A 24631-nucleotide genomic window follows, 5' to 3' on the forward strand; every position below is an offset into this window, starting at 1 on the left:
TTCTGAAACAGCTAAATCTGTACATTATTCCAAACTTTTGGCCACCAGTGTGTGTGTGTATATATATATATATTAGGGCTGTCAATCGATTACATTTTTTAATCAAATTAATTTCATGGTGTCCCGATTAATTAATCGCAATTAATCGCATATACAAATATTGCTGAGAAAGCCCCTCATTATATATATATATATATAATTTTTAAATATTTAAAGATAACTATATATTGATATGAATTTGTAATCATTATATATTGAATTATTGTTATATAAATATAAATATTCAGATAATTAAAATGCATTACATTCTTAATAATTGATAAGTCAATACAAAAAGCGGCTTTAGAATATAAATGTATTGTTTATTACCATATAATTGATCATAATTCAATCATTGGCTCACAGTTCACAGTAATCCATTTCACAAGTGAATTTGTCAATCAGTTGGAGATTTATTTTTATTAATGCGTACAAAACTTTTACATCTAGAGCCAAGAGGTATATTAAAACAAACAACAACAAAAAGGAAAATAAATAAATAAACAGTTTAATAAAAATATCAAATTGTTTACATATTTCAATACACTTTACAGCTTTCTTGTTACTCAAATTGGAAATTGTTCTTAGGTGTTGCTGAAACTAATGGTTTATAACCACCATACTTACATTTATGAATACTAAACTTTGCCAACAAAAGCAGAACATTAATCAAATAGTCTTCCTTATGAAGAGACATGGCATAGCTAAAACATTTTCAAAACAAAGTTGAAAGCTGGGAATAATATGATCTCAAAAACAAGTCGAGTCGGGACAACTCCAAAATAAATTAAAAAATGTTTCCTCCAGCAGACCACAAAATACACAGAATATATTGACATCACAATTAAATCTCTCTACAAGAAAATAATTAGTGGGGTGGTTCTTATAAATAAGTTTGAAGTCTTTGAATTTATTCGTGATTAAATATTTATGGGGTAATTTCCAAATTTTGCACCATCTCAGTCCAGCGTCAGACATGCTTGTGTAGCGTCTCGGGTGCGTTGCATCATAAACATAAAATGTTTAGGTCACTGTTTCAAGTTAAATATAGTTTAATACTCAAATCTTTAAACACATCTTGCGTGTTGCTCATACAGATGAAGTTTCACTTACTGCCCTCTGGAGTAAACAGGTGGTACTACAAGCTTGCATTTCTCAGGAATCTTCCTTATTATGGTGCGATTAATTGCGTAAATTTTTTTAATGCGTTATTTTTTTGTAAAATTAATCGAACTGAATTAACGCGTTAAATCGACAGCTCTAATATATATATATATATATATATATATATATAATTTTACCATGTTTTTTAAAAATGGTAACTATATTTAAGGTGCTGTAAGATGTTTATTTTGGAATACCACACATAAACAACAAAACGTCAGAGAAACGGAAAACCTGTTTTTAGCCAATCAAAAATGATGTTTGTCTGTCAATCATATGGGGGCAGTCTGGCTAAGTGGCTAAGTCTGGCGGAAGTTAGCAAAAATCCATAATCGCTTACAGCACCTAATTATAAAGTAACTATCATTGTCATTATGATGTTTCTGATTCTTGTAATGTCTCTGTAACAATTAGGGTTACAACTGTGTGAGAATCTTGTGACATTTTATTTCTCTCCTAAACAGAACTATGTAATGTTGGACTTGTTTCAACCCTCTGAACTCACAGGGGGGGTTATTGCAAAGTGGTGTCGTGGAGAAGGATGATGGAAATTCAGAAAATCCTAAAGGCATTTTCACCACGCTGGAGCAATGTGGGAAAGCACAGAGAAGCCCACGGTCTCCAGCCTTCAACTCATCTCTCACATGGGATTCAGACTCTGAGAAAGAAACCTTAGAAGGTAAATGTCTCTCTGGTTCAACAGTGTTTTTATGAAACATGGGTGCATGAATCATGCAACATGCAATTGTTTGCGTAGTTTCAGTCTGAAATATTTTGTGTTTGTACTGTAAAATTTCTATCCATGGTTATGTGTGTCATGCTGTAAATATAACTGTGAGTCCATTGCTTTCTGTTAAGTCATGTGCATATTGTTTGTGTTCCTGTGTGGGTTTCGATGGTTTTTGTCAGAGGAACAGCTTCAGCACTTTTCTAACCCTCATGGTCTGGCTGCTCACAGCCCTGGAAGTCCCACCTCTGGACAAACACAAGACAGGTGAGTTGTAAATAGACAGTTAAACTGATATACATGTGTACGGAAAGGTGTATACATGAAGGATTATAAATAATTGAGGGGCTAGATGGATAGATATAATTGGTTTTAATCTAACTTGGTATTATCAAACTTCATTCCTATGTTTGCAGACTTGACATTGATGCGTGCCAAGACCCTGAGGAATCCAAGCACTTATTTCTGAAGAAGATCACACCTGGGCCCATAGAGATAGAGACTCAAGGAGATGTTGTTACATACGGGGAGCCAACGACTACAGACTCCAGCTCACAGAAACGTAGGGGAAAAAATAAATACATTCAATGTCTCAAAGCGTATTTCAATTCATGTCAATAAATCCTTGTGTTGTTAAAAGCCTGCAAAATTAATTTAAATCTTTTTTTGAAACAAGACAAAGTGACCCATTTGCCAGATATTGCCCCAGAAGAGGGATGCCGAAAAGAAGAGCAAGATGACCTGAAAGTGCATAATCAGAGAGGCAAGGAAAAGACGAATACCAAAGAGACAGATGTGTACAGCTTCCCAGCTGACTCTGAGCCAGAGAGCCCACCTCACGGGCCATGGACACACAGCCCCTTCGTTCAACGCAGGAGGAAAAAGAGGGCCATACTGAGGCCTTTCTCTGGACTGGGCACCTGGCAGCGCCCAACTGGTGGTGGCAGAATGGGCAGGAGTAGGCCCTCAGGACCAAAGAAGCATAGGATCACAGAGGATGTGGGAAGAATGTCTGGATTTAAAGATGAAAAGGTGGAGAAAGTACAAGAAAGGCAAAGGTCCATAGTAGACCTCCAACTGGATGGAGACCTCTGCCAAGACATATTCACATGTGTAGAATGTAGCATTTACTTCAAAAAGCAAGATCATCTACGTGAACATATGCAAGAGCATGGCCAAGGCAAAGGTCCTATGAAGAAATGGGGCGGACAGCTTACTGAAAGCGGGTTTGAATGTGTAGAGTGTGGTCAAGAGTTTGTAGACCGGCTGCTACTGCTAGATCATCATAGATGCCACAAGGAGTCAAGGAGGAAAATCCTGGAGGAGATTGGAAAACTAAATGAGGGAGGAAAGAGCGTGGAAAAGCAAGCCAGTTGTAGTGAAGTATCAGAGTCGGTTATCAAAGAGTCAGCAGAAGTCAGTTGTGGCCAGTTCGTGTGTCTTAAGTCCAACTTTAGCTCTGATGAGCCTCAAGAGTTTGCAGACCATGAGAAGACGCACAGCACTCGAAGAAGGGCTGGTGTCTCTCGAAGTTCACCTCGTATACAACATAAATCCTCCAAAAAAGGACAAGGCTCCACTGCAGATGCTGCGTCAACTCTTGTCACCTCGCCTCTTAACAAGAGGTACCCCATCCGAGCATCCAAAAAAACAAAAGAAACACAGCTTGATGCTGGCCCTTCACAGGTGGACTCTAGTTCAGGGATTAGTCAAAATACCCCTGCCTCTGCAACCCCAGGAGAGGCCACAGACCAGCCTGATAAAGCAACCCTGCTAGCAAATTCAGTCCTAGCAGAGAAGTCAAGCCAAATAGGAGAGACAGTGGCAAATCCTGTGGAGGAGAATGTCCTGCAACCTCAGTGTCTCATGTCAACACATCCAAATCCAAGGGCTGGTCCACGGCGTAGGGATGTGGCATTCAAAAGCATTGGGAGGAAGCGCAAAGCGAGGGTTGAAAGGGATAAATTGGGGCGTACAAGAGCAAGCACACGACTAGATCCTAAGTCCACCCAGACTCAAGGAGTAAAAAAACGGGTCCAAATATCAAATCGGACCGAAGTGAAGACCCAGAGAGAAGGCACTCAAAGAGCAGAACCAGAGCATGAGCCAAAACAGGAGTCCAAAACAGGTAAGAAAGTAGAAGGTCATAGCATCAAAACCTGTTTGCAAGTCATCTGAATGAATACATAACCTGTGCTCCTCCCTCCTGAAAAGACCAGCATTGCTGGTCACCAGCTTATGTTGTGTTTTGGGTGCTGGTTCCCCAGCATAGAATGGTGGTGTCCCCTCCAGCTTAACCAGCTTCACCAGCTAGGTTTAGCTGGTGAAAGGCATGGCTCTGCTGGTCCACCAGTTAGACCAGCACCAAATCAGCACTAACTAGCCTAGACCAGCATGGCAATTGCATGCTGGTTAATCTGTTTTCACCAGGGCTGTTGTTGGTCTTGAAGTAATGTATGTAAATGTGTTATGTGCCTGTTGTCATTGTGGGTAATTGTTGATGTTATGTGGGTCAATCAAGTGTGACAGTCTGGTGAGTCATAAACAGTCATCAAAAATCCCAACTCTCTGGCAGTGTGCTAAAACTCCACATTCCATTGGCCAATGATTAAAGGTGTGAGGTGTACCTTGCCAATTCCATTGGCCAATGCTCACTATCAGTCACTTTTGGTGGTGCAACTTTCTTCCTTCAATTTTGGTAGGAGTGCACTTGGGTTAACTTTTTCCAAACTCTTGAATGAGGAGCAAATGCCTAGGCTTTGACATCCAAAAAGGCACATGATGCATAATTCATAGGAGCCATGCTTGGCCATAAACTTGGGGAATACCCAGGTAAGATCCTTGCCTGAACCTGGTCCCTTCGCCTGAAGACCCTGCCCTAGCCTTGCAGTGGAAGAGCAGCTTCTCAGCCAGCCTCCAAGGGGCAGCAGAGAGTCTGGGGTTTCTTAAGGGGCAGCAAGCCCAGCTCAGAAACAAGCAACCCCTTGTCCTCATAGAGTCTCTCAGCTATAATCTCCAAATTCCCTCTCATACAACAGAGTGATGAGCGAGTGATGAGCAGAGCAAACGAGATTGGTTCCCTTAAATGATTAAAGAGTAGTCAGAAAAATTGAACCCATTTGTTGGTTTAGGTTAGGGCGATTGAGTTATAAAGAAATAGTTAACCTACAAATGTGAATTCTGTGTGGTATATTCCAGGATACCAACTTGTCTCTTAAACAATGCTATCGTATGGGTTCAGAAGGTGCTCATACCAGTTTAGAATGAATTGAGGGAAAGTAAATTACTTTTTGGGGTGATCTGTTTTTTCTGTTCACCTCATCATCATTCTCATTGCATCCCATGTGCATTTTTGTCTGTATTTGACTGCTAAATTGTACACTTCTTGTCTTGGCATACTTTTACATCTGATTAAATTAGTAAAGCCGGTACTGATATATGTATACCATCAAGACTATCTTTACATGGAATAATGACGTTCTTAATTGACCCTTCGCTAAGCCCCAGAAAAGCGTTTCTGACCAATCCTATCTTAGCAACTGTTGCTGTTTCTCTGACAAGCGTTTGCTTATTTTCAATGGGAGTAATGTGTGTTTGAGTAGTTTTAAGTGGAATTTTAATTGAAACACAATGTACTTAGAGAGTGTACACATGGTGTTTACCCCCCACACACACACACACAATTTATTCTTTCAATAAATATTGAGAGGAGCATGCTACGAAATAAACTGTCTCAGCCCTCATTCTCAAATGAACATGTATAACATCACCAAGGAAAGCTACATTGGCTCCAAGGTAAATTAAAGCTAATAAATTAACATACATTTATTGATTCAGGTCTTCGTAAAGGTGTGTGTTATCAGACGTTATGAGCAGTTCTGTCCACTTACACTAATGTTATCAGGTGTGTAATCACCATCAAATGGCTTTTCTCCTTTTCAAGAGACTGTGCCATAATCGTTTGCCTCAATTCTGATTTAAAGTCTCCACAGTTTTCAAACAAATAATTGTCTTTTTTCCCCCTTTTTTTTCGTATAGCACTTTTCACAACACCCATCATTTCAAAGCAGCTTTACAGAAAATCATGCTGTAACAGAAAGAGGAAGCTGTAATGTCTGCAATGCATTAAAAGACATCATTGTGCAGTTTAAACGAATAACGTGACTGTAGATTATGCCTTCAAAAATATTTGATTTTAGGCCCACAGTGGGCAACTGTGGCAAGAAATGCAAACTCCATGATATGTTAGATAATGGAGAACAATAACCCTGGGGGAAACCAGGCTCACCAGTGAAGCCAGTTCCCTTATGGTTAACAACATGAATATAATGCAAATATTAGTTATCTATGTGTAGTACAAATCATGGTTTAAATTAGTAAACCGAGTAGATCTTGGTGGCCAATGTTTAAACTAAAGTATTTTGTATGAACTGTAAGAGTAGTGGCTTTGGAGTCCATCCTGAATAAACTGCGGAAGTGCACATAGATGCAGTGTCCTTTGTTCTTTGGCTGGTGAAGGCTTTAGAGTGTAGTCCATCTTATGACCAAGATGTTGCAGGCAGAGGTCAGTGAAGTGCATTGCAGTCCGGCTGGAAGCTTATGACTGTTAATTTTGGTAAGGCCACTCTAAGTCTGAGGTGCAGGCAGTGGCCAGTGAAGTATGTTTTACGGTTGGAGTTAGAAGCGGTTCATCCACTGTGAAGTCCATTATAGTAGAGCGAAGTGATGTCTGGCTGGCACAGACTGTAGTTAGTAGTCGGTGGGATTTTGACATCGGGCAGGACCAGAGTTGGATCTGGCGGGCTCTGGTAACCTCAGGATATAGGACATATAGAATAATATTTGCAAAGATGCCATCACATTTAAAGCTGAATTATGGAATATAAGAAGTGTTTCCATAACAATTGAAAAATGTATTTGACAAAAGAAATCAGATAAATATTCTATAAAATGCCACACATAATTTCAGCCACGTAAGAATATTTGCAATTTCGCTGAAATATATTTAAATGAGAATATTGTGCCAAAAAAAAAAAAAAAAAAAAAAACACTGTTCACCGCCATCTCCAATTCATTTTTATGGGAAGTTCTACAAAGCTTGTCAAAGCAATCAATGGTAACCAAGGGGGCGGAGCTTAGTAAGGGGTCAATTGGTTTATCTTTAACACTCATCTTCAACCTCCCCAGGGAAGAAGCCACCTGCCAATGCTCTGAATCTTAAAGCCAACTCCTTACAAAAAAAGATCAGCAAAAAGCTTGAAGCACAGGAAGAAGAACCCAAACTTGAAAAAGACAAATCTGATAGCAAAGGCAAGTGTGGGGAAGACACACTTGTTGTAGAAGATGATGGAGAAGAAGAGGAGGAAGATGTTGTTAATTGTATTATTGGTTCATTAACTGATGAAGATGAAGATGATAATGATATAGAAGATTTGTTGAAAAGCGTTGAAAGAAAATGCCCTTACTGCCCAGATCAGTTCCATAATGGCATCGGACTAGCCAATCACATTAGAGGTCACCTGAACAGAGTAGGTGTCAGTTACAATGTCAGGCATTTCATCTCACCAGAAGAGGTCAATGCCATTGAGAAGAAATGTTCCTTCCGAAAGAAAAAGAAAAAAGGTGAGGGTACTTTTAAAGTAAATGCAGATGGCTCTGTAACAATGCAAATTTTCGTGTAGTTGATATTGTATTAAACAGGATTTAAAGGTGAATTGTGTGATTCCTGCACCTCTAGTGGCACCAGATGGAATTGCAATCTGTCTATTTGTTTGTGCATCACGATTGGGATAGACAAATCAACTTATGGCATAATTGTGGGGTGGAATAATCTGATTACCAATTGCAGATGGGGAGAGTGTTTGGGAAACCTGTTTGGAAACAGCAAAGTCCCATTTCAAGGCAAGTCAGTCCACTCTGTGGCCATATTGGGAACGTTCACAGCAGCTATTTTCTATGGATGTAAGTGTCATACAAGTACAGCTTCTATCTACTTGAATAGGGAAAGACTGAAAGACATTAATTGTGCCTCTTTAGCTTTGATAATGCAAAAAACAACCTACTATTTTTCAGGCTGGTCCCGCTAATGCAGAGTTAACTGACAGGTGATTGGTTTTTTTACCTGTAAGGCGAACTACCGTTACACACCCGCCATATTGGGCGTTCCAGTTTCTCCCATTCATTTGCATTGAAGTAGTACTTCTCAGCTCAACTGTCTCTGGAAACAGTCATTATTTTATACTTCCATTTGAGCTAGTGGTGCAGAAATGACAATTTACCTTTAAAAAGACATTATAGACACTAGAACTTCCTCGAAATGTTAGACTCCGATTTCTAAAATAAACAGTTAAAGGTGCTAAGATGTTTGCAACAACATTTTTCGAATGTAACTTTGCTTTGCTGTTGTTATTGCCCTTCCATGATAGTCGCCAACTTTGACCCATCAACCTTCAGTGTGATGAGATGTGAGTTCTGTAGTGCCGGTTTTGACACCAGGGCTGGCCTCTCCAGTCATGCTCGTGCCCATCTTCGAGACTTTGGCATCACAAATTGGGAAGTCACAGTTTCTCCCATTAATATTCTCCGGGAGATTTTTGCCAAGCATCCAGATCTTGTTCTACCTACTGTCCTCTCTCATACTGTCCCGTCAAGTGAAGAGCTAAACTCTGATGAAGATCAGGACACTGAGATAGAAGAAAAGGATGAAGAGGACATGACCACTAAACCTGCCACTTTTTCTTCTGACTCTCCAAAACAACACTGGAAGGAAGAACACAATATCAGCGGACTGGAGGGTAAGTGGATGGGATTCATTTCTGCTTGAATTATTGAAGACTTTAAAAGGTAAATATCCTATAGTAGTTTTTTCAATTAATATAAATATCATATGATATTTCCAAGTAGTTTATGTAAAAAACAATCAAACAAACAATCAAACAAAAAAAAGGGGTCAAGTTTTTTAGCCTCTCCTGGTAGATGCCGTAACAACGCCATTATTAACGCCATTTTTTTGTTGTTGCAAGCAACAAACACTCACTGAGAACTTTATTAGGGACACCTGTGCACTTATTACTGTGATTATCTAATCAGCCAATCGTGTGGCAGCAGTGCAGTGCATAAAATCATGCAGATACGGGTCAGGAGCTTCAGTTAATGTTCACATCAACCATCAGAACGGAGGAAAAATGTGATCTCAGTGATTTCGACAGTGGCATGATTGTTGGTGCAAGACGGGCTGGTTTGAGTATTTCTTGAGTTTACACAGAATGGTGCCAAAAACAAAAAACAATCCAGTGAGCGGCAGACGGTAACACCTTGTTGATGAGAGAGGTCAACGGAGAATAGCCAGACTGGTTCAAGCTGACAGAAAGTCTATGGTAACTCAGATAACCACTCTGTACAACTGTGGTGAGCTGAATAGCATCTCCGAATGCACAACAGGGGAAACCTTGAGGCGAATGGGCTGAAGACCATGTCAGGAACTTTATTAGGACCATAGTGTTCCTAATAAAGTGCACAGTGAGTGTATAACTTGCAAATATTTCAATATGTTACAGTATGTGCTTTGCCAGTGACCAGTTTGATCTTAGAAAGGCTCTTAAAAGTGTGAAATGGACTTCTTTTCCCCGTATGTCACCTTTGATGTCACGGCTCAGGATAGACGCTAGTGAAGGACTTAGTACTGTGCCTGTTCTTATGGTGCCATCAGCCAAACAGAGTTATCAGGGCGTCATTTTTCCTCATTCCCATATGCAAATGAGTTTTGCGTCAAACTTGCATCAAATTGTCCATAGTTGCGCAATGTTTGCCGCACGTTTACCACTACGAGCTGCAAAACGTCTGGCAAACATTTGCAATGAATCACAAGCTCATTTGGATGTGAAAATAATAGGTGTCAAATTTGCGGCAAGCTTGCCAAAACACTAGATTTTTTGTAAGGGAAACCAGACAGATATCTGCAAGGTATCTCAGTTCTCTCCACACTCGCTATGCTAAGCAGCACTCTGAAATCTGATTGTCTTTACAAAGGCTGATGAGGCATAATGTTCGTAGGCTATTACTTCTAATAATTAGCCCTTACAGCAACGTATCTCCTTTGTGGTCATAAACCTTCCAAAACACACTAATAAGAAACCCCAAAAGCCTGTGCACGATGCAACTGAAAGCTGAAGAGTACAAACACTATTGTTTTGTACTTAGTGTAGTGGCCCCAAAAAGTATTTGAACAAATGAGCCATTAGGTTCAAATCATAACACAATGCTGTATTGAACTTGAAATCACATCCACTAAAATGACTTTTGGACCACTTAAAGTAATTGCAAAAAGTGATTAAGTTTCTTCCAAAGAAACCTCAAAAGGATGTGCATGCCAGGGGATTGTGCAATACATTCAGAGAAGCTGTAGAGGAAGCAATTCTGAAGACCTCTATATGATGCTAAACACACTGTCTTATTGCAATCATTCTTAGTTATTGTGATAGATTCATTCCTGGCATTTAATATTTAGCCCAATCTCCGCCTTTACTCGGTTCGTCACGCCTTGATGCGTTAGTGCATGTGTGCGGGGCAAAATGGCTGCTTCCACATCCCCGCAGACACAAACAATAGCGGAAAAATTGTCTGACTGTAGGTGCTGTAATTCTGATGCCATGAATGGTGAGTGCATGCACTTCCGCGCCGTGCATGATCGAGGGATGCATGAGTTATGCATGTGCTCGGAGCTTTCCCACTTTTAAAGCTTGCATGCCATGCAGTCGTATTAACGTTTAAGAGAAGTCCTTGTCATATCGTATGTGCGTTTTAAATCACTGTTGCCAAAATGGTCTCAAATAGTCCAGAGACTGAGTGCACACGTATGAAACCGCTCATTCCCCCGCTGTTTTGAAAAATGCACTTTTTTTTTTTGTCTTGTAATGTGAAACTATGACATTTTGCGCTTAAATACTTTGTCCAAAGGCAAACGCAGTTTTGATGTCCTGTCAGTATGCACATATTTATGATTTGTCAAAATCGCCATTTTACCCAAGGTGTGTTTTCTTAAATATTGAAATGGAGCGCGCGACTCTTCCCCCCCTTTATTTGCATTCTCCATAAAACATTTTTTATTTTATTTTAAAATGATAAACGCTACTTATTTCCTTATATTTTGTTTGGAAGAAGTTGTCGTGTTTAACTTGTATTTTCTGTGTATTGTCTCGTCTGGTTATTTTATGACATGCATGCCATTAAAGGGATTTTTCATTTTCTGTCTGAAAAGAAAAAGGGCTGATGTTGCTGTAATTGTGTCTAGGACAGATCAAATGACAGCACTGAAAACACCCACCCTAGGAACGCATGCACAGATTATTATATTGAATGTGCTGAGAGGAGCAAGATGGGTTTAAAGAAGCTGACAAAATATATATGTGTGCAATTTATACTGTATATAAGTGCAAGGTAGTACTAGTATATTTTCCTTTGGGTAAATGAAGCATATCCGCTTATAAAGAATAGTTGTTACAGCACTTTTGATGTTCTCTTAAAAGGAATATTCCAGGTTCAGTCCTCAATCCACAGCATTTGTTGCATGATGTTGATAACAAAAATTTGGACTCATCCCTCCATTTCTTAAAAAATAAATAATATAAATATCACGGTTACAGTGAGGCACTTACAATGTAAGTAAATGGGGCCAGTTTTGGAGGGTTTAAAGACAGAAATGTAAAGCTTATAATTTTATAATAGCTCTTGCATTATTTGAAGTGTGAAGTTTTTAAATCATTGTGAAATCGGATATAGCTTTACATAGTTCAAGAGTAGTGAGCGATTAAATCACACTAAAATCATGTTATGTCTTGTGGCTATACTTTTGAAATAGTGAGTATTTTAATGTTTACGGATTGGCCCCCATTCACTTCCGTTGTAAGGGCCTCACTGGAACCCAGACGGTCATATACATCTGGGATGGCATCAGGGTAAGTGAATAACGAGAGATTTTTCATTTTTGGGTGAACTATTCCTTTAACTTTGTTTGGAACCCGGAATATTCCTTTAACGTGATTAAACCAGTACAATTAACCATGTTGCTTTTAAAGAGTACAAAAGTGCTTTAGCTAGTCTAATGCTAACTTAACTCTCATAAACCAAGCATTGATATTGATGATTTTATTTCCCCCTTTTTAAAACGGTTTTAGGAAGCCACTGATTTAAAATGTCTTGTGGTTTTTTTAAGTATATTTTAAAAAATATACTTTTTTAAAAGTATATTTATATAGGGGGGGAAGTTATAAATAATAATTAAAAAAAAGACCTGAAACCTGACAGTTTGTCAGGGCCTGTTACGCTTTGTTTAAGGAGCAGACTATATAGCAAATCCTGTTTGTTGGCTAATTGTGCAGTAATTAAAAACCATGGTTGTTTCCACTTTTGGATTTGATGCGAGCCAGGGCTATCAGCTGGTCAGCCGGGGGCTAATAGCCTCAGACCCCGAGCCGTGAGACTTAGGGGGCTTTCACACTTGGTTCGATTGCCTGTTCCGAACCCGAGTTCGATTGCTCCCCCCTCCCCCCGATGGACTGTGTTCACATTATATATTTGTATCCGAACCGCGGTACGCTTGCGTCATCAAGCTGCAGCTGGTGCGTAATCGTGTTGCTTGATAACCGCTGAAATGAAAAGCGTCAAAATTCAATGAATAGACTTGCTCGGTTCACATTTGTTCTTCTTTTTTTTAACCTTTGGTTTTGTTTTCAACATCAAGATACAGAAACATACTTGCGTCTGTCTGCCGCAAAAATACTGAAATCGTTCAAAAGACAGCGGGCTGTCCGCCGAAGACAATTTTTGCGAAGGCAAGCAGAAATCATCTCTCTGCTTGCAGTGCGTGTGCGTCAATCCCGCTTTTCGTGTATACACACACACACACACACACACACACACACACACACACACAGCGCACGCACCACGCACGAAAGTAAACCCTTTCCGCTCATTTTGAAAGTGACGCGTGTGAGACTGACGACCACATTATATGTCATCAATAGCGGTTCACTTCCGCGGTTTGGTTCGATTGCGTTCATATCAGCAGCGAACCGTACTGGAGTTCACATGAACCGTACCCCAGACCACCTTTTTAAGCGGACCCGAGTACGGTCCGCGGGTGCGCACCCGAGTTCGGAAGACAGCGTTCACATCATCCAAACGAACCGAACTCTGATGTCATTCGAACCGGGGTGCGCACCAAAAGTGCTAGTGTGAAAGCCCCCTAAAATCCATCTGCATTCCCACCTCCCCGCAGCGTTGCCTTAAAACCCGCCCTGGTGCCAATGTCAAACACCCCGTCCATTTCACTTGCAAGAGCGAAGCTAAAGATGAGGCATCAGACTCTGGAGACTCACTAACCCTCAAAATGAACATGGTGGAGACTGAAGCTGCCATTTTGTGCTTCATTTGGTCTTTGCTCTGTGGAAAGCGAGACCTGACTCGGCAAAACGGCACCTTTGAAATTGGCCCCACCTCAATACTAGTTGGCCTTCTTTGGCCCAAGGCTAATCGGCAGACCAAAGGCGCTTGGTCGTTGGCCCAGAGGAAGCCCAGAAGAGGAACGATGAAGCCCTGGAAAAGACCTTGGGAACGCAACTGGCCCTGGCATGCACTAGCACGCCCTTATTTGGCCCAATAGTGGAAACGTAGCTACTGATTACAACCCCTTGGTGTTATCTTTTAAGGAATTTGACTGTAGAGTAGTCTAAATTTATTATTTTTCTATCTATTTATGTTCAGGTGGTGGTGAGGAGGAGGATGATGATGATGATGAAGAGGAAGAGGCCAGAATGCCCCTTACAGAAACACTGGGCACAAATCCCAGAAAAAAGACTCTGTTCTCCCTGCAGGAACACAGTCCTGAATCCAAAGAGACAGACTCTTTGGGTTAGATGAATTTTATGTTATCTCAACTCTATTTAACCTACTTTAAATAGGTTTCATCTTTTCAACATGACATTTATCTCCATTTCTGATTTTTTTTCAGGCTCCAACCTTTTGAAATGTGAGATTTGTGATACTTCCTTTGAGACACGTCGTGGTTTATCTAGCCATGCCCGCTCTCACCTACGCCAGCTGGGTATCGGCATGTCGGAAAACAGTGGAGCACCCATTGACCTCCTCTACCAGATCACTAAGGAACGTGCCATGGATGCTCATTTCACTGGCACCTCCCCATATTTGGCATCACCTAAGAAGCTCCAGCACCATTCCCCTCCTGTTTCCATGCCAAGCCCTAAAAAAGATATTGAAACTGAAAAGGGACTGCTGGACATCAAACCAACTGTCCCATACTCTGTTGTGGGTTCAGCTAATAAAGTTTCCTCTTCCCCAAATACTTTCTCCATTACAGGCTCACCGCCATCCTCTCCATTTGTTAAATCTCGGTCTCCATCCCCAGTCCTGAGAAAGGCTCCAATCTCTTCCCTACTCCCTGTGTCTTCCCCACTGCGATCCCAGGAGCATAAGACCATGGGAAAGAACCAGGCTTCAAACCTCTCCAATCCCAGCAAACCGTTCTGGGCACCGCAAGAGACGGATGCACCGTTGAACCTTAGTAAGAGATCATTTATGCTCACCCAAGACATAGTTTTCTTAAAAATGAAAATGCAGTTATCATTTAAGGACCCTAATGTCGGGTGAACTATTCCTTAAATGGAGTAACTACTAATAAAGGATTCAAACAAATGGTTTTCAATTTGTTTTTGTATTATCATTGTACACTATTCCTCTTGTATCCCATTCATTTTGCTCTCTTTTTCTTCTAGCAATGGACATGGACTCTAAAGACATTATTTGCCAGCTGTGTGGTGCGTGGTTCGAAACAAGAAAAGGTCTCTCAAGTCATGCTCGAGCCCATTTGCGCCATTTCGGGATTGAGTACTCGGAATCCAAGGGCTCCCCCATTGACTTACTGAACCGATTCATTTTGACAGATGAATTTAAGCACAGAGCTAATTCTTTTCTCTCCGATGGTCCTGAAGACTTGAGGTCCCCAAAGACCAGCATGGCTTCCCTCTTGCCCTCAACTTCTACTGCTTCCTCTAAGAGGCCTCCTCCCTCTAGTCCTATCCTATATAAAACTGCTCCATTGAGGACTACCATTGGGTCCAAAGCTACCTCGCCTTCTACCCACACCCTGTTGGGCCCACCAACAAAGAAGTTGAAACCCTCCTCTTTGCAGGTTCTTCGTTTTAGTGGTGGTGAATTGATGCCCTTTCCCATAGGTAACAACTTTCATATGTTTTTGTATGTTATTGTCTTTTGGTCCTCAATAGGGAGCAACAATGGGGTTTCAGAAGCAATTAATTTTATATGGCTCGGTTGAAGCCATCAGTCCGCACCTCTTCTTTTTTTAAATCATTTTTAATAGTGAAATGTCTGGTGTAGAACTACACAACCTATCACCCTGAAGAGAAACAATCCACAATTATAATCACGGCAAACAAACCGCTGTAAAAAAAGCTATGCAGCGATCGGCCACTCCCATGACGCTTGTAAATGCACAATTCAGACGGCCTCTCTACACTGTCAAACTACTAAAATATTGGTATATATCTGAATATTTATACAAATGCAATATAATTTAAACATATTGACTCTATATTTCTAATCCAAAACGTATTCAATAGTTTTATACTTTTCCATCGTTTCTAATTTGATTGTCATTTATGATGCTTCATGGTCCATGAGATTGTAGTTCATTCCCTAATTAAAGACGTGAAGTACATTGTCTTTGTCAGATTTCCCTATATTTTTGCTTCAAATCAAAGTTTGTGGTGATGTGATTCACCTCTGAGCTGGTTGGTTTGATTCATTTCTTTTAATTATTTTATGAACAATTTTATGAAGTCCCTATGAAAACGATTGGTGAAAAATATTTCCAGAACCAATATGGCTGAAAAAAGTGCTCTAGTGCTCTATTGCTCCCCAATAATGTAAGCTGTACTTAAACATGTCCAGCATGCTTATTAACCTAAAGTTACTTCCAAAATGATAGCTTGCTCACTTCTTTTCCAGAACCAATGAAAGAAGTGAATTGTGAATTCTGTGGAGAACTTTTTGAGAACCGCAAAGGCCTCTCTAGTCATGCCCGCTCACATCTGCGTCAGCTTGGCATCACTGAATGGTCTGTTAATGGCTCGCCTATTGACACACTCAGAGAGATTATAGTCCGTCGAGGCCTACCGTCTATTGTGCCGCTAAAAACCCACAAATCCCCCTCTTCTTCTCCGGGCCCAGGACTGCCTCGGTCTACACTCCAGTGCTCCTCTCCACCAGGGAATATTCTCGTCCGCCTGCCTTTCCATTTCCCCCAATCACCAAGCCACGATCAGCCTACCAACAGGAAAAAGTCTCCTTCGACATCTACCGCCAGTTCTTCTCCAACAGTGGAAATGGTTAAACCAAAACCAGAGCCTGAAATTGTAGAAGTTACCATGAAAGGGTCAGAAATGGGAGTGAGTGCATCTTACACCCCAGAGCCGCTACATCCTAGTTTGAGCAGTTCGGATAAAGTTTTTCCTGTCAACTTGGGTATGTTTTATGTGTTTTCACATGTGAGGTATTTTGTTTGTTTTCTTTTCTCACTTTTCAATGATTTTAATAGATCTGTGTACTGTCTTTCTTTTTCCTCTTACAGTCATGACTCAAGAGAAGGAACCTTCCCATGATATCCGATGTGATTTCTGTGGCGAATTCTTTGAAAACCGCAAAGGCCTATCAAGCCACGCCCGTTCGCACCTGAGGCATATGGGTATCACAGAATGGTCTGTAAATGGCTCGCCCATTGACACTCTGTGGGAAGTAATGAGAAGACAGGGCACCGTCCCTGCATCTGCTGCCTTGGGCATAAAGGAGGAACCGGGACAGGATGGTAGACTATCACTGAACAGTCCTGGCTATCAGTCCCATGTATTTTCCCGCAAGTCACCCCTAAACCTGCTCCACTCTGGCTCGCGCCTCCACAAGCATGGGCTTGGAAGCATGGGCTTATCTCGCACCTCACCTATGGGGAAGTTTTTTGGGGTGGTTCCGTTGAGGAAGAAGGTGCTGGTGGAGGATGGACAGCCAGGAGAGAAGTCCCTGCTCGTGCAGTCTAAAAGCTTCTCACCTCCCCCACAGGACCATTCCTTAAAGGGGAATATCTCCACAGAGAAGCAAGGGGTAGGCCACATGGGTAAGGGTGTATTTTTGTAAGGCTCCTTATTTGTTTTTTCTCCATCGCATTGTTGGAAGAGGACGTTTAAGGCAAGTATTTGTAGAGCAGTACTGTATTTATTTTTAGAGTCATTATTCTGCAAACACTGACTCTAATCTCCATGTCTTAATTTATATGCCATCAATCAAATTGGTTGTAGTATAAAAGATACAGTCTCAATACAGTAGTCTACAATAATCTCAGGCCATGTCCACACTAATCCAACTCTGTTTGTTAGTGTCGTAACATCATCATTTTCCAAAATTTGAGGTTATGGAGAGCATTTTCAATATGGTTGAGGTAAACAACATTCCACTGTGGATCTGGTGTTTGTATACAATAGTCTCAAGAACAATGTGGAATGATCAGAATGCTGTATTACCCTCTTTAGATGCCAGCTGTGAACTCTGTGGATTCTACTTTGAGAACCGGAAAGCATTGGCCAGTCACGCCCGAGCACATCTCCGACAGTTTGGCGTAACAGAGTGGTGTGTAAATGGTTCACCCATCGAGACGCTGAGTGCCTGGATACGCAGCCGCCCACAGAAGGCAGCAGAGATGCAGCAAAGTTATGCGCAAGGAGGCCGCTACGTCCAGAAGAAAGTATGAAAGCAAATAAAACTTCTTGTTGGTGCATTGGCCAGGGCATTTTGGGTGAATATTAGAGTGTTGCTAGGTGGTTGCCAGAACAGTACTTCCTGGCCTCAGGGGCGCAACTACCCATTTTCGAGTGGGTATGCAAAACTAAAATTTGAGGCCCATGTATTTGTCGAGTGGTTGGGAGGAGTCGTCCACTATAAGCGTTGAGTGCCCCCCCCCTCCCTTTACATGCCGCCCTAATGCGTTGCATACCTTGCATATATGGTTTTTGCGCCCCTGCCTGGAACAAGTAAAACTTGCTCAATCCCAAGTGCTTATGATATTATGGTCTCTAGATAAAGCTTGGGTCCCTCCTTTAAGATAAGTCTATGGGATCTATCCAATTGCACAAAAATAAAATGGCAAATCTCTCCTCAAATTGCATAATTTCATGTATCATTCATGTCCATTGCAAAAACAGAGCAGGAGGTTCAGTGCAGATTTGAAGGTTAATACATGCATCAGAGAATGAAGCACATTTGGTATGTGTAAAATATAATTTGAAAACTGATAATATGACAAAGTATTGATGTTTATTTTATATATGCAATGATCTCTTGCAGAGGTGCAGTTCCTCTCTTCTCGACTCACCGTCCCATGAGTCTGACCCTACAGCCCCTGTTTCCTACAAGCTTCCAGTGGCCAAGTGGGCATCTCTCACATTGCCTCAAAAGAGAGCAGTTGGACGGGATGTCAACAGCGGTTCTTTGGGGTTGTCTTCACGGGCACCAGAGGCCAAAATTAGGAGTGGAAGTTTGAATCAGCATGGCCTTATTCAACAATCTGGCAGTCATCATTCCAATGACACACTTTCACATGTGCAGGTGGCGCATAGTGAACTCAACGTTCGTTTGCCACGAGGTCAGAGCACAACTTACCTTACTTTAATGTTTTATTTTCCATTTATTTGTTAAATTTGACATAACGTGCCGCTTTTCTCTTTAAGTATTTGAGAGACGGCCACTTAAACACCCGTCACATGCTGAGGGAGGGGAGAGAGAGAGTGGCCCTCCAAAACCTCGCTCCAGTACAGTTCCTGCCCTTGTGCCAAAGCCCCCCTCCACCCCACTGGTTAGACTTGTGGGTAAAATCTACTCACTTAAATGCCGGTGAGAAGTACTTGCATATTAGATCTGTTCTTAAACCTAGGCAGCTGCCTTATAAGGGGACATTCACATCGAACACGTTTTTGCTTTCATCCCTTTTCTTTCATGTAAACATGCACTAGATGGATGTTTTTGCACCACGTTTCTCTGTTTTTTTTTAGATTCTTTGAACAGGAGCACCGCATTTTTTAGATGCCGTATCAAGTTAAAAATAATTTCTAAAAATGCGTATCGAGACACCTGCATTTCTATCCATTCATTGTGCTGCATCTAGCATTTTTAGCCAAATAACCTGTTTTCTCTGAACAGCCCCTAAGATAGCATCCTAACTGAAAAGGAACTTCATAAGTGTCTAATTCAACTCAACGAGCCACACAATTTGCACTCCTCGCTCAAAGCAGACAGAAAATCAATCGCAGTTCATTCCAATGAAGATTACGTTAGCGTGTTGCTAAGCTAACAACATGATACTGTCAAATGACATATTGCATAACACACAAATAGTGCTACTCACTCAAAGCACACAAGACCTTCACATATAGTTCATTCCAATACCATTTATGAGTTTACGTTAGCGTGTTGCTAAGCTAACAACATGATACTATCAAATGACATATTGCATAACACACAAATAGTGCTACTCACTCAAAGCGCACAAGAGCTTCACATGTAGTTCATTCCAATACCTTTTATGTTAGCATGATGCTAAGCCAACAACGTGATACTATAAGAACACATATTACATCCAAATATTGGAGTCCATAGTCCATTTATCTTGGCTTATCCAATATCTTTTTCTCCCCAATTTGGAATGCCCAATGCGCTCTAAGTTCTCAGTTGCCTCTGTGTCTGAGACCGTCAATCCGCGCGTCTTATCACGTGGCTTGTTGAGCGTGTTACCGCGGAGACCTAGCACGTTTGGAGGCTTCACGCTATTCTCCGCGGCATCCATGCACAACTCACCACGCGCCCCACTGAGAGCGAGAACCACATTATAGAGACCACGAGGAGGTTACCCCAACGTGACTCTACCCACCCTAGCAACCGAACCAATTGGTATTGCTTAGAAAGCCTGACTAGATTCATTATAACTAGCAACTCCAGGTGTGGTAGTCAGCGTCTTTACTTGCTGAGCTACCCAGGCCCCCGACTTATCCAATATCTTGAATAAATTTAACTAAGCATGTCGCAATGCATTCTTGGAGAGCCTTCACTGCAAAGGAGTGGTGGTGGTGTAGTGGTCTAAAGCACATAACTGTTAAACTGGTAATCAGAAGGTCGCTGGTTCAATCCCCACAGCCACCACCATTGTGTCCTTGAGCAAGGCACATAACTCCAGGTTGCTCCGGGGGGGATTGTCCCTGTAATAAGGGCTCTGTAAGTCCTTATAACATAAATGTAAATGTAAAGGATATACGCAGTGCTTCCTTGATATTTAGGCCAAATTAGGTTTTTACCTTTTGGAACAGCCTTTGTGTCTGGAGCATGTCTAACGTGCCTTAACATGCTGTCTAGGTAGGCTGATCATTAGGTTTTGGAACGAATGTTTCTTACATGTGCCACATCTGATAAACATACAGTTTATTTAAGATTATATTATGTCTTCACTGTAGATGATTTTAATTTTAAAATAGTGCTTTCTACACATGTTTGCAGAGCTAACTCTTTTTCATTTGTGAAAATCTTCTCAGGTTTTGTGACGTGGAGTTTCACGGCCCTCTCTCGGTTCAGGAAGACTGGATCAGGCACCTGCAGCAGCACATCCTCAATCTCAACTACAAGAAGACTTCACCACCCGCAATCGATACTCCTGCCAAATGTGACACTTCTGTTCCCAAACCCCCATCCTCAGCTGCTACCTCCATTACAACCACAGCTCCTACCACAACCCCGTCCACGCTCTCCCCAAAAGCTCCAACCACACCAGCCTCCACACCTACACGCACACCAATCCAAGTCTCCACAGCGGCCCATATGGCTGGCCCAGTGCAACCAGCCACAGCAGAGCCACTTCCTTCTCTTACTTACTAGGCCATGTTTGCATTGCCCACATATGACTTCAAATTCCCTACTTATTACCTCCCTCGTCCTTTGTTTTGTTTCTGCACAGACTGTTACCCATCTTTGAATATCTCTGTCTCTGATCAAATAATTTTTTTTAAAAAGAATCTCTGCTATCGACCCACTTACATGTGACCTACATCACAAGCATCTGTTTTGAGAGATTCAGGCTTGAGGTAGGTCTGTTGCCATGACAGTTCTCAGCTCTCCTTTGGCTCTTAAAGGCGCAGTGTTTAATTTCTGCACCACTAATTTAGGCACCAAAGGGAATTGCATTGAATTGGGGGTAGTTGTGTTTGGTTGATTAGCTTTGCTAGTTAGGCCCTGCTGATAGATGCTTTAACTACATCCTTATACAGGAAAAAGACATGTTTCTCCACTGGTAGTTCAAATGTAGTTGTGTTTTCTGCTGAAATAATTTATTGCAAGCAACATGTAAATTGCAGCCTGATCTCACGAAAATTCCATGTCTGTGGCAACATTTTTACAAAATGATATTATGTGGTCCATAACGTGGTTCTGAGGAGTAATGTCCACCGTGTGGCGCAAAAAGCAAGATTTTCTCCCAAACAGATGAGGTTGTCAAGGTTAATGCTCTGCGGAGATTTAAATAAAAAAACCTACCTCTCTACCTTAAACATAAGTGTCAGAAAAAGCAAATGTGACATGAAAAACACAATATCTGAAACAACCACTTCCTTCTGTGGTGCTTCTATGACACTTTTGTCTCACGTGTCGGCTTGCATGCTCTACAAGACTTGTACCCCGGTTCTTGCATCGCATGTGCAACGGTTTATCAGTTGAGCAACTGCACAATTTGATCGTGCATGAACAAGCTTGTAAATGTAGTTGGCTAGTTAATGCAAATGCTAATATATGGGCTGTCAATCGATTAAAAATTGTAATCGTATTAATTACACGGTATGCCGGTTAACTAATGGAATTAATCGCATACATAAATATTTGCTGAGAAAGCCCCTCAAATAACAATAATGCAATAAATAATTATAAATTAGATATATATATTATGAAAAAATGTAAAACAGATAATTAAGATGCATTAAATTATTGTGGCAAACAAGTTAAACATTAAAAATGACAATAGAAAAAATGGCTTTAGAATGCAATATATTTTTATTTCTGTATTATTGTAGAATTTGGCAGTCAGTCTGAGATTTATTATGAGGGCTTGTTTAAGGACGCGCCGATGTACACCTGCGTACGACGAACACATTTGGAGCGTCTCGGTTGCGTTACATCATAAACATACAGTTTATAGGCCGCTGTGTCAAGTTGAACGTAGATTGAAAATGAGAAAAACACGTCTTGAGATCCTTGCTTTCAGATTCGCTCTATCAAGCTGTTCGTATGCACGTGTTCTCATCTTGTGCTGTCTGCTCTCAGTGAGTTTGGTTTGCTCTCTATGTAAGCTGCGCGTTGCCTATACAGCTGAAGTTTCGCTTACTGCCCCCTGGAGAAAACAGGTGGTACTACAAGCTTGAATTGCTCAGGAATCTTCCTTATTACGGTCCGAGGACATGACACATTTTTGACACGTTATTTTTTATATAATCAACTGCACCGAATGAATGCGTTAAAATTAAGAACGCGACAGCCCTAGTTCAAATGTATCACCTCACGAGTCAAGTGCTATAGTAAACGTTTTTAGATAAGAAAGCATTATGTGAGAAGCAGGGCAAAAAGTTAATGTTTATAAACTGATAATCTGCTGTTTTACTCGTGATTTGTGTGAAAAGAAATGAAAGTCATTGTTGTTTTAGTGCATCTAGTGTTCATTTCGACCGCACAGAAGCCACATAAAAATCATTTTGCAAATATGTAAAAATATATGTAGATACAGTAAAGTGATTCTATGGGACCAGGTAGCAAATTGCATGTATTTAATATATATTACAGTAGATGTTTCACCAGTGACCGAATAACAGCAGGGGGAAGCTTAAAAACAGTCATTATTTTTTGCAAATCTGTTTGGTGCCCCTAGTGGTGCAGAAATGACACTACAGCTCTACGAATGAAAAAAGACTAAGGAAAACACCACCGTATAATTATACTTTTTCATGCTTTTACTGGTGTCGTTTCATTTATATTTATTGGATGAGTCTGTTTACTTCTATTCAGTATGCTATTTTAAGCTAATGCCCAGTGCATTTTATTTCTTATTGCTTAAGAAGCACTCTTAATGAGTGAAACCATCTAGCCCATCAAATTGTTAAATAGTGTACAAATCAAAGAATTACAATCAAAATGCACAAACGTAAAGTTATATTCAACCACAATCCCAGATTTCTTCAACTTGAAATGGTTTCAAGACAAAGCACTTAAATGAAAGGCTTCTTAAAACAAAGCTTCTGTTTCTAGCGTTGACAAATTCACATTTTCATACTAGATTTGACTTATAATTAAGTTCAAGCTTGCGCTGCCATGTAGCCATCAACGCATTTCAAATGTGCCCACTGCAAACATGGCATGCATAATCTGCAGCCTTTTATACATTCTTGTCACCAGTTGATAACATTTGACTAGAACCAATTGCTGCTATTTATTTAAATAAGCTAAGCACACTTAGTTAAATATCGTTTTAGCACATCATGACCAACATTTGTACAACACGAGCATGAAAATTTCCATCATGCCTCCCAGTTGTACTCTTAACATATAGATGAATGCCTTCGTTGCTTTTTCGTATGACTCATTATTTTGTAGCACGTTTGCACATGCTAGGTCTTATGCAAAATAGGTTTTCCATGATGCTTTAATGAATCTGATCCTATATTGCTCCATTTTCACAGCAACGTTCTGCCATTTTTACTTTCCTTCTCACGTTAATTCTGTGCTTGTCACTTTAAATGATACAGCTGACGTAGCTGTTGTAAAAAAATCTTTTTTTTTAAATCCTGATGAAGCTTTCTGATAAATTGCCTTGGAAAAAGGTGATGGGCCCATTTTAGGCTTTTTGAAAGCCTTTTTTTAAAATTATTATTATTTACAGATTTACTACGATCCCAAATGAACTTATGGCTCATTTGAATGTTGAATGAACTAATATATTTATTTGGCTTCACTACATCAATTTGAATGTTTCTCAAGAGTAAAAAGTTGATGCACATTTATCTGCATCGATTAAGGGAGTGTGTGTTTGAACCCATGTATGTACTGTAAGTGTTTATACTGTATACATGGGTTGTATGTGTACATTCTGATTGCCTGTGCGTTACATTTTCTTTTATTAAAACGCCATTAAGAAGATGTTTTCATGAAAAATTACAAATTTGTCAGTGACTGAATCTGCCAAAGAGCATCTTTGCATCTCAGAATGTCACAAATTGGTCTCTTTAAAGGGACAGTTCACCCAAAAATTTAAATGTTCACATTATTGACTCACCCTCATGCCATCCCAGATGTGTATGACTTTCTTTTTTTGCTGAACACAAAGGGAGATTTTTTGTTGAATATCTCAGCTCTGTAGGTCCTTACAATGCAAGTGAATGGTGGCCAGAACTTTGAAGTACCAAAAAGTACATAAAGGCAGCAGTAAAGTAATCTGCATCACTCCAATGGTTAAATCTATATCTTCAGAAAGCAATATGAGATTAGTGGGTGAAAATCAGTTTAATATTTACATATAAATTCTCCTCCCTGCCCAGTAGGGGGTGA

General features: G+C 40.6%; 1 protein-coding gene across 1 annotated transcript; it reads left to right on the top strand.

Moving 5' to 3' along the window:
• The first annotated feature begins 2662 nt into the window (after window positions 1-2662).
• LOC127652368 (protein Wiz-like) lies at window positions 2663-24414 on the top strand. Its single transcript, XM_052138475.1, has 12 exons — window positions 2663-4058; window positions 7118-7552; window positions 8356-8724; window positions 13691-13837; window positions 13938-14507; window positions 14719-15177; window positions 15971-16486; window positions 16593-17129; window positions 17542-17753; window positions 18353-18650; window positions 18736-18898; window positions 20587-24414. The coding sequence occupies exons 1-12, from the start codon at window positions 2879-2881 to the stop codon at window positions 20924-20926; spliced, it is 5226 nt and encodes a 1741-aa protein (XP_051994435.1). The 5' UTR covers window positions 2663-2878; the 3' UTR covers window positions 20927-24414.
• Window positions 24415-24631: the final 217 nt, after the last annotated feature.

The sequence above is a fragment of the Xyrauchen texanus genome, chromosome 12, assembly GCF_025860055.1.
Source record: "Xyrauchen texanus isolate HMW12.3.18 chromosome 12, RBS_HiC_50CHRs, whole genome shotgun sequence".
Classification (NCBI taxonomy): Eukaryota; Metazoa; Chordata; class Actinopteri; order Cypriniformes; family Catostomidae; genus Xyrauchen; species Xyrauchen texanus.

Bases quoted from the DNA above. Each gene is read 5' to 3' on its own strand.
- LOC127652368 (XM_052138475.1), top strand. From the start codon at position 2,879: ATGGGCAGGAGTAGGCCCTCAGGACCAAAGAAGCATAGGATCACAGAG. The intron at 17,754-18,352 runs GTATGAAAGCAA...GATCTCTTGCAG, and splicing joins GCCGCTACGTCCAGAAGAAA to AGGTGCAGTTCCTCTCTTCT. The intron at 18,899-20,586 runs GTGAGAAGTACT...AAATCTTCTCAG, and splicing joins ATCTACTCACTTAAATGCCG to GTTTTGTGACGTGGAGTTTC.